We start from the raw sequence: 11,065 nt of genomic DNA, 5'->3' as shown, positions 1-11,065 counted from the left end.
ATATATATATATATATATATATATATATATATATATATATATTACTACACATCACATTAAACTGCGCACATCGACAACATAAATATGTATATAAGAATATACATTATTCATTGGATATTCATTAATATGTTTACGTAAGAACCATACATACATAAGAGGGATTACCAATAGACCCCTGGCTGTCTTCACGAAGGCGCTGGACACGCACCTAAAGTCAGTACCTGACCAGCCGGGTTGTGGTTCGTACGTCGGATTGACAGCCTGGTTGATCAGGCCCTGAACCAACATGAGGCCTGGTCACAGACCGGGCCGCGGGGGCGTTGACCCCCGAAACCCTCTCCAGGTATACAACGCTAAAGAAACAGGATATAATAAAGTTTAAAGGATGAATGGGGAGGATAGATCAGGATCAAGAGCCCTTCCCCAGCATCAAGACATCTTCCTTTTCTTTGCAGGCGGTAACAGATTTGTATTTTGCTATATACACAAAATAATTATGCCTACAACGCATCAACAAAGTACCAGATGCATTGCTGTACTGTACATCGTTAGTATATACTTATTTACTAACCCTGAACTTAACGTGGTCAAATCAGTTTCATTAGTTTTCACAGATAAAATATACACTCAGGGGTTAGTAATATACTGGGTACACTGTTCCAGGTATAATTACACTCAAGTGTTAGCGGTACACTGTTTAACAGTATAGTCACACTCAGGGGTTAATGGTACACCACTCATTATAGTCACACTTAAGGGTTAGCAGTACATAGTTCATAGCAACCACCCAATTTTACTTTCTCTCCTTCGTAGTCACAGGTGGTGTTAGTTCGACTTTAGCTACAGCCTTCAGCGACATCAAACTCAATCATCAGGCGGTTAGTGAGTAGGTTTCGAGGTTGGGAGAGGTCACTCCAGGACGAGCAAGTATAGTGATACTGACAGTATGTAGATAAAGACAAAGGAATAGTTCAAGACATTTATGGAGGAAATGTTTCGCCACAATTGGTTTCTTTAATAAGTGTCCACAATAAATGACTTGAAATGTACATATGTTTTTATCTACACAGGACGAGCAATGTTGGGAAGGTATGAGGGAGCAGAGATAGAAAAGTTATGGGGAAGCAGGCTGGGCACACGGTACCTGCTGAGGTTCCCTGGGCGAAGCGGATCTGGAAGGTGATTTCGTTCTTTCAATTTCCTTGTGTGGTGGTGGTGATGGTGTCCAGGTGACCTCGGGTTGCTCGGATTCGGGTGAGGTCATGTCCCAGTAGCGCTCCTGTTGGACCGGCCCCGCTGAGGTACGCTTCACCCACGGAGCCACAGGTCGTGCAGCAAGAATCGGACGCTCCACTGCAAGAGGTTCTTCTTCTTTGGACGCCTGTTTTTCGAAAGCCTTAATGCGTTTTGTAACTGACTCACGCACGTATTCTGGCGAGGGAATATTCTCCCCTTCTTGCTCAGATACACACTGCAGGCGCGTCGTGAAGCCTGAGGGCATTACTGCTCTTATCTCTTGTGTAAAACCTGGAGGCGGCGGAAGCCCTGAGCCGAAGTCACCATATTCTGGAGCCATTTCAATCTGATCCACTGGAGGAGGAGGCGGAAACTCAGGCTGTGGAGGCCTCATTGTTTCCGGGGGTTTCATTGCCGCTGCAACTGGCTCCTTCGGGAGTTCTGATGGACTAGCCTCGGTTGTATCTTTCCTTGCAAGAACTGGGCTGCTCTCTGGAGTTTGAGCACCACCTGTCGTGATGGGTATCCGGCCACCACCTTTCAAGAGTTTAGCATCGGGTGCCGGCGGTGGTGTTGGGATTGGCATTGCGCGTGATTCCTCGGTGACACCTGCTGACACCACTACGGTCACTGCTGGTAGTGTGGTGGCTTCTGCTGCTGCTGGTGCTGCAGGTGGTGACAATGCAGAAGCAGATGCAGAGACTGAAGTAGTTGTCGTAAGCAGAGTGGGGTGTGTAGGCGAAGATGGCTGAGTGGTGACGGAAGCTGCAGGTTTGGGAGCTTGTGGCACTGGCGGGCCGCCGACTACGACAGCTTGCTTGGGTGGAAGGGGTGGTGTGGGCGAATGCGTGTGGGCGGCAGTGAGAAGGGGCGAAGCCAGCGGTGGACTGGTGCCCACACAAACTCTACCCTCACTTCCTATAACACCTGGGCTCACCGCGGCGCCATTCCGGACAGGCGACCCTGGTGCTGCGTCTGCTGCCCCCTCACCTCTCACACTCTGCGTTACTGAACCAGCAACTGCGGTCATACTAGTTACTGAGACAGAATCACTTGATACAAGCAATGATACAGGTTGTTTCGTAAAGGCAGGGGCAGATGCAGCAGGCTTGCTTATAGAAGTAGGGACAGGTGTGACAGGCTTGCTTGCAGTAGTAGGGACAGGTGTGACAGGCTTGCTTGTAGCAGTAGGAACAGGTGTGACAGGCTTGCTTGCAACAGTCGGGACAGGTGTGACAGGCTTGCTTACAGCAGTAGGGAAAGGTGTGGCTGGCTTGCTTATAGGTGTAATTGGTTTTGTTGGAGTAAGGATAGGTGTGGTAGGCTTGGCTTCAGGAGTAGGGACAGGTGTGGCAGGCTTAGCTTCAGAAGGGACAATTGCGGCAGGCTTAGTTGCAGTAAGGGCAGGTGTGGCAAGCTTGGTTACAGTAGATGCAGGTGTGGCAGGCTTGGATGCAGTAGAGGCAGGCTTGGTTGCAGTAGATGCTGGTGTGGCAGGCTTGATTGCAGAAGAGGCAGGTGTGGCAGGCTTGATTGCAGCAGAGACAGGCTTGATTGCGGCAGAGGCAGGTGGACCAGGCTTAATTTCAGTAGAGGCGGGAGAAGTTGGTTTTGTTGCAAGAGTGGGGGCAGGTGTTGCAGGCTTGGTTGCAGGAGTGGATCCAGGTAAGACAGACTTGGTTGCAGGAGTTGAAGCAGGTATAGAAGGCTTGGTTGCATTAGTGGCTATAAGTGTGGCTGGTTTGGTTGCAGGTGTAAGAGCAGATAGTTCGTCTGCAGAAGTGGATATTTTTACAGCTGCTGCTGAACTGGAGAAAGGTTTGTCAGTGGGTTGTTGAGCAGCAGCATCAGTAGGAGGCTGACTGGATGGAGCAGCAGCATCAGTAGGAGGCTTACTGGATAGAGCAGCAGCATCAGTAGGAGGCTGACTGGATGGAGCAGCAGCAGCAGAAATGTGAGAGGTCGTGGAGGAAGTTTGTTGTGGGTGGCTTTTGTGCTGGTGTCTGCGCCAGCCTGGTTGGGGTTCAGCTGCCTGAGAACAGCTGCTGACTTGAGCACCGCTGCTGGTCAGCGTTTCAATCTTCTCTTTGACGTTACTCTTCCGAGTCACTTGCGACTTGAGTGTTCCCTGGATAACGGGAGACACAGCTGCAGGTGCATCCAGCGGTCCAGCCGTCTGCTGCTCCCGCGCAGGTGTTGTCTTCCTCCAGGGTGCCTGTTGAGGCTCTTGGTCGTGCCTGTGAGTAGGCGTGAGCGTGGTGGGATCAGCACTGGTCTCACTCTTGTGTTGCACTTGTTGGTGAGAAGTAGAGACACTGGCAGCAGATACTTGCTTGACAGCAGCTTTACGCCACGGTGTAGGGGAACTTTGCTCCTGCGGTAACTTGTCAGGGAGGACCTGGCCCTCGCTACCCGCCTTGGCACTCATCTTCATGCTGAGCTGCTGCTGGGATGTCTCTGACACGCCGTGTGGGTGTGGATACATCAGGTCAGAGGGGTCACCAGAGCGGGGCGTTCCCCGACCTGGGCTGCCTACAGGGGCGTTCCCTGGGCAACGCCCCCCGCCACCGACCCCCGAAGGTTCTCTGGGTATGCCCTGAGTGACTGTTGAGTCACATGCCTGTGTCACTACCTGCTGACGCGACACCACTGTCCTCTCACTTAGCGACATTTCTTGTCTAAACGATGACGACGACATTACTGTGGTCGTAGACGACGACAAGCTACTGGGTATTACTGAGGCAGTGACTGCAGGGGCAGCCTGTGGTCCATCTCTCTTGGCTGCCTGCTGGGGGGGTGCAGCACCTGGAGTAGCTTGTGGTGTTGAGCTAGTTTTTGGTGTCTGCTGTGCAGCTGAGGCTTTTCTGGTTGAGGCACGGGGCGGTTCGGATACAGGCGTGGCCCGGGACGGTTCAGACGCAGGCGGGGCCCGGGATAGTTCAGATGCAGGCGGGGCCTGGGGCGATTCGGAGGCAGGCGGGGTCCGGGACGGGGATGTCATCCTAGTGGTGGCCCAGGACGGTGCATCGGACGCAGGAGGGGCTCGGGACGGCGAGTCTGTCCTGGGAGTGGCTCTAAGGGTATGCTGGGCCCAGGGTGCCCCTCTAGTGATGGAGTCGACGGATCTAGCTCTGGCTGGGCCATCGCTGGAGCGGAAGAGAGACCTGCGAACCATGACTGGGCTGGCCCCGGGCACCGGCCGGTTGAAGTGTATGGGCGTCGGGTCTACCTCTGTGGCGGAGGAGAGGGGCGAAGCGGGTTTTATGACAGACCTGCGGGAGGCAGGGGGAGATATGTTGGCGTAGAGCTGTGAGGGAGGTGGGGGTGGCTGGGCATTTGGTTCCGCCCATGGCGGGACAGTATGCTGCGTGGATACTACTTGCCTTGGCCGCCACATCTTGCCCTTGCCCCTGTCTCTGCCACTGGCCTCTACCATCTTCTCTTTAGCGTCTGCCTCTTCCCTGCGGGAGGTATGAGAAGGTCGGCACTTTCTGCGAGGTCTAGGAGAGCCCTCGGGCGAAGACGGGGCCGAGGTCTGGTAGCCCGTGGGCGAGTGACGCCCCGTGGGTGTGCAGGTGTCTGAGTCGGGTGGGGAAGGCGAAGAGCCTGGTATCTCAGCGTACCGTTCACTCTGGCGGTCCACCACCAAGAGAAACATTATACACTGTGTGGCACATACAGGTAAACATATACACTACATTATGACTCACTCGAAACAACGTCAACTACATATTTACTTAAAATCTAATAGTTTCGCTGGGGGTCCTACTGCTTCAACTTATATACACAAATAATTCAGAGTAGTTAACTTGTTCTTTTTCTTTATATTTTTATTCATTTGGGCAGGTTTATTGGGCAATGCCATAACAATAACTCAATTAATAAACTATTGCTAAAATAAAAAAATAAACGAAAATATATAAATACATTGGTACTGAATAACTGAAAACTGAAAACCTCAAGATTTCTAATATCACACAAACCAAAGGTCACATCTTTAAGTCTGTCACATTCATTGTGCAAAATACAGATCAGACAATAGGATGTATAACCTCTCTGTGACCTGCAGAACTCTGCCTGCCTTAACTTGTGAATCAAGAAGAGAACTCAACTTCAGTAGAGGGAAGACGCAGACCAAATATAGAAATCATCCACAAGCAACAGTCTTCCTGTTGCTGTTCAGCAGACAGACAGATACACACACACACACACACACACACACACACACACACACACACACACACACACACACACACACACACACACACACACACACACACAGGATGTTCCAGAGATGGGACACAGCAACAAGGGGACACAGTTGGAAGTTGAAGACACAGATGAATCACAGGGATGTTAGGAAGTATTTCTTCAGCCACAGAGTAGTCAGGAAGTGGAATAGTTTGGGAAGCGATGTAGTGGTGGCAGGATCCATACATAGCTTTAAGCAGAGGTATGATAATGCTCACGGTTCAGGGGGAGTGACCTAGTGGCGACCAGTGAAGAGGCGGGGCCAGGAGCTTGGACTCGACTCCTGCAACTTCAATTAGGTGAATACACACACACACACACACACACACACACACACACACACACACACACACACACACACACACACACACACACACACACACACACACACAAAGGAGACAGAAACGAGGCACTAAACTATAGATTAGTGTCACTGACGTGTATAGTATACAAAGTCATGAAGATTATCAAGAGGAGAGTGGTGGAACACCTGGAACGGAACAAGATCATACACTATAACCAGCACGGATTCGTGGAAGGCAAATTCTGTGTCACAAACCTTCTGGAGTTTTACGACAAGGTAATAGAAGTAAGACACGAGAGAGAGGGGTGGGTTGATTGCATTTTCCTGGACTGCAAGAAGGCCTTCGACACAGTTCCTCACAAGAGATTAGTGCAGAAGCTGGAGGATCAGGCGTGTATAACGGGAAGGGCACTTCAATGGATCAGAGAATACCTGACAGGGAGGCAACAACGAGTCATGGTACGTGATGAGGTATCACAGTGGGTACCTGTGACGAGCGGGGTCCCAGAGGGGTCAGTACTAGGACCAGTGCTATTTTTGATATATGTGAATGACATGACTGAAGGGATAGACTCAAAAGTGTCCCTGTTCACAGACGATATGAAGTTAATGAGGAGAATTAAATCAGATGAGGATCAGGCAGGACTACAAAGAGACCTGGACAGGCTGGACGCTGGGTCCAGCAACTGGCCTCTCGAATTCAACCCTTCCAAATGCAAAGTCATGAAGATTAGGGAATGGCAAAGAAGACTGCAGACAGAGTATAGGCTAGGTGGACAAAGACTGCAAACCTCACTCAAGGAGAAAGATCTTGGGGTGAGCATAACACCGAGCACGTCTCTGGAAGCACACATCAACCAGATAACTGCTGCAGCATATGGGCACCTGGCCAACCTGAGAATAGCGTTCCGATATCTTAGTAAGGAATCATTCAAGACACTGTACACTGTGTACGTCAGGCCCATACTGGAGTATGCAGCACCAGTTTGGAACCCACACCTGGTCAAGCACGTCAAGAAATTAGAGAAAGTGCAAAGGTTTGCGACAAGGTTAGTTCTGGAGCTAAGGGGAATGTCCTACGAAGAAAGGTTAAGGGAAATCGGCCTGACGACACTGGAGGACATACAAAATACAAAATACTGCGTGGAATAGATAAGGTGGACAGAGACAGGATGTTCCAGAGATGGGACACAGAAACAAAGGGTCACAATTGGAAGTTGAAGACTCAGACGAGTCAAAGGGATGTTAGGAAGTATTTTCTCAGTCAGAGAGTTGACAGGAAGTGGGATAGTCTAGCAAGTGATGTAGGGGAGGGAGGGACCATACATAGGTTTAAGACGAGGTATGATAAAGCTCAGGGAGCAGAGAGAGAGAGAGAGAGAGAGAGAGAGAGAAGACCTGGTAGCGATCAGTGAAGAGGCGGGGTTAGGAGTTGAGTATCGACCCCTGCAACCACAATTAGGTGAGTACACACACACACGCGCGCGCGCGCGCGCAAACGCATGCACACATGCACACTCGACCCCTGCAACCACATATAGGTGAGTACCTATCATACCGAGCATTTCCTCTAAGATGCAAATCAACCAAATAACTGCTGCAGCAAATAAGCGTCTGTCAAATCTAATAAATTTTTGACATCTAAGTAAGGATTCATTCAGGACGCTGTACACCGTGTATGTCAGGTCCATATTGGAGTACGCAGCACCAGTATGGAACCCACACCTGGTAAAGCATATCAAGAAATTGGAGAAAGTGCAGAGTAGAGGACAGGAGGACTAGGGAGGATATTAAAGGGTACAAATTACTGAGAGGAAGTGACAAGGTGAATAGGCACAATGTTTCAGAGAAGGGAATCAGAAACGCGAGGGTACAGCTGCAATTTGAAAACTCAGATGAATCATAGGGATGTTAGAAAGTATTTCTTCAGCCTCAGAGTTGTCAGGAAGTGGAAAAATCTGAAAAATGAAGTGGTAGAGGAGGGATCCTTAGCTTTAAGAGGTATGATAAGGCTCTTGAAGCCAGGAGTGGACCTAGTAGTGACCAGCGAAGAGACGGGGCCAGGAGCCGTGAATCGACCCCTGAAGCTAACATAGGTGAGTACACATACCACACACAAGTTAAAACCCCAAATAAAAAGTAATCACTAACATACGATAAAAATAATCTTACACTAACTTGATATATCCCACACTAAATAAAAATTCCATCAGTCATAAGATAATACGACTTCTCTGAAATTTCCCCGAGTTACTGACCGATGACCTTAGTTATGGCATGACCAGAGCCGGTGTTCCAGTATCAGAGTCGGTGTTCCAGTATCAGAGCCGGTGTTCAAGTATCAGAGTCGGTGTTCTAGTATCAGAGCCGGTGTTCCAGTATCAGAGCCGGTGTTCCAGTATCAGAGCCGGTGTTCCAGTATCAGAGTCGGTGTTCCAGTATCAGAGCCGGTGTTCCAGTATTAGAGCTGGTGTTCCAGTATCAGAGCCGGTGTTCCAGTATCAGAGCCGGTGTTCAAGTATCAGAGCCGGTGTTCCAGTATCAGAGCCGGTGTTCCAGTATCAGAGCCGGTGTTCCAGTATCAGAGTCGGTGTTCCAGTATCAGAGCCGGTGTTCCAGTATCAGAGTCGGTGTTCCAGTATCAGAGCCGGTGTTCCAGTATCAGAGCCGGTGTTCCAGTATCAGAGTCGCTCCAGATGGTGGCCATCATGTACAAAACTACTGTTATGTACATTCATATATACGTATGTACTGATGAGTGCAGAACAGTAAATGATAACGTCATACATGGATTCAAGAGGTCAAGACTCATTACACCAGTTGACTAATGGTTGTGGTGAAGTACAAGGAGTTGGATTTTGAGTCAAATACAACACATTCATACACAGGCACACGCCACATGCATGTGCACTTGCGCGCGTACACAGCTGTCGTCATAGGCTGAATGCTTGTATGTTTTAGGTCAGAGGGGGAAGGGAATATGGAGCTCGGAGAATAGGATACTTTACCTTCTGCCCAATGCTGGAAAATCCCCCAGTGTGAAGCAAATTCATTGGTTATTGTAGGAAGCTGGCAAATAGCGAGCAGCCAGGTGACTTGACTGTGCTTTCCTTCTATTCATTTTCCTAACCTGTTCACACACTGAAAATTATTTTTGTTCTAATTCAAAGTCAAGCCTTTACCGACTTCAACGTGCACAGTTTTAAAGGACTAGGCTACCTAACTAACTTTATTTGGACCTTAGTTAAGACGAAGATAGTATACCAGAGGACTCTCTCCCCACCTTTCATTCCCTCTGTAGAATGAGGAATTATTAAAGTTGATAGATGTGAGGTAAACAACTGCGTGCAGTGGTCAGGACGTTACCACAGCCAAGGTAACAAGTGACTCACGTCAACACTGGAGCAATTCTAAACCTTGAGAAACTATAATTTTACAAGAATGCATACCTGACGTCGAAAAAATGAATTACAAGACTTCCAAATCACACTATAAAAAACGGCTATTTAAAGACATCTCAGTAGTTCGTACCTTGAAAACCTTGATTGCAGCTATGAGAAAATAACATTAAAAGGCTTTCGCTATCTGTTAATACGTATACTGTCAAATCAACGTTATAATTGTTTATATTGTCCTTGAATTCTTTATGAACGAGACCCAAAATTTGGTCATCTCAAAAATCTCTGATATTATCCTAACACCACAAGACTTTGAAAAGACAATAAATGACGTGCCTGTGCACTCTGCTCCAGGCCCAGACTCATGTAACTCCGTGTTCGTCAAGAACTGCAAGAAGTCCCTATCGCGTGCCTTCAGCATTCTATGGAGAGGAAGCATGGACACAGGGGTCATCCCACACTCACTAAAAACAACAGACATAGCCCCACTCCACAAAGGTGGCAGTAAAGTAATTGCAAAGAACTACCGACCGATAGCACTAACATCCCATATCACAAAAATCTTTGAAAGGGTTCTAAGAAGCAAGATCGCCAACCACCTAGACACCCATCAATTTCACGACACAGGGCAACACGGGTTTAGAGCAGATCGCTTCTGCCTGTCCCAGCTACTCGACCACTATGACAAGGTCCTGGATACTGTAGAGGATAAACAAAATGCAGATGTAGTATACACAGACTTTGCAAAACGCCTTCAACAAGTGTGACCATGGTGTAATAGCGCATAACATGCATGATAAAGGAATAACAGGAAAAGTTGGTAGATGGATCTCTAACTTCCAGACAAATAGAACACAAAGAGTAATAGTAAACAGAGTAAAGTCCCAGGCAGCTACAGTGAAAAGCTCTATTCCACAAGGCACAGAACTCGCTCCCATCCTATATCCTATTCCTATTCCTCGTCCTCATATCTGACATAGACAGAGATGTAAGACATAGCTCCCGAACTGTCATGACAGTGTCCTCCATCGAAGACACCGCAAGACTCAAAGCGGACATCAACCAAATCTTCAAATGGGCCAATCAAAACAATGAAGAGAAATTTCAACTATGATATTGAAAACTTGAGGAAATTAAAACTGTACCTGGGTATACAAAAATTCTAACCATACAATACAGCGAAAAAGTAATGTGAAGGACCTGGGAGTGATAATGTCAGAGGATCTCGCCTTCAAAGACCACAACAATGTATCTACCTCATCCGCTGTGAAAATGATAGGATGCATAATGAGAACCTTCAAAACTAGGAACGCCAAGCCCATGATGATTCTCTTCAAATCGTTTGTTCTCTCTAGGCTGGAATACTGCTGTACACTAACTGCCCCCTTCAAGGCAGGCGAAATTGCTGACCTGGAGAGAGTGTAAAGAACTTTCACAGCACACATAAGTGCCATAAGGCACCTAAATTACTAGGAACGGTTGAAGTCCCTTGATTTGTATTCCCTGGATAATATACAACTGGAAAATCCTAGAGGGATTAGTACCAAACCTGCACATGAAAATCACTCCCCATGAAAACAAAAGACAGCAGGAGATGCAACATTCCCGCAATGAAAAGCAGGGGCGCCAAGAGTACACTGAGAGACAACACAATAAGTGTCAGGGGTCCAAGACTGTTCAACTGCTTCCCAGCATACATAAGGGGGATTACCAATAGACCCCTGGCTGTCTTTAAGAAGGCACTGGATAGGCACTTAAAGTCAGTATCTGACCAGCCGGGCTGTGGTTCGTACGTCAGTTTGCGTGCAGCCAGCAGTAACAGCCTGGTTGATCATACTCTGATCCACCACGAGGCCTGGTCTCAGACCGGACAGCG

General features: G+C 48.3%; 1 protein-coding gene across 6 annotated transcripts in view; it reads right to left on the bottom strand.

Annotated features, from left to right (window-relative positions):
• LOC128690818 (uncharacterized) overlaps positions 1-11,065 on the bottom strand; it is a 227,336-nt gene that overhangs the window by 154,915 nt on the left and 61,356 nt on the right. For all 6 annotated transcript variants that reach the window (XR_011392369.1, XM_070088165.1, XM_070088164.1 and 3 more), the window contains exon 2: positions 1,145-4,867. Coding sequence is in view for 5 of the 6 variants with exons in the window: in XM_053779549.2 (XP_053635524.2) it covers positions 1,145-4,867 (3,723 nt within the window). In the remaining variant the exon portion in view is untranslated. The remainder of the gene's footprint in view (positions 1-1,144; positions 4,868-11,065) is intronic.

Source organism: Cherax quadricarinatus, chromosome 24 (assembly GCF_038502225.1).
Source record: "Cherax quadricarinatus isolate ZL_2023a chromosome 24, ASM3850222v1, whole genome shotgun sequence".
NCBI lineage: Eukaryota > Metazoa > Arthropoda > Malacostraca > Decapoda > Parastacidae > Cherax > Cherax quadricarinatus.
This window is presented reverse-complemented; position numbering and strand designations above follow the sequence as displayed.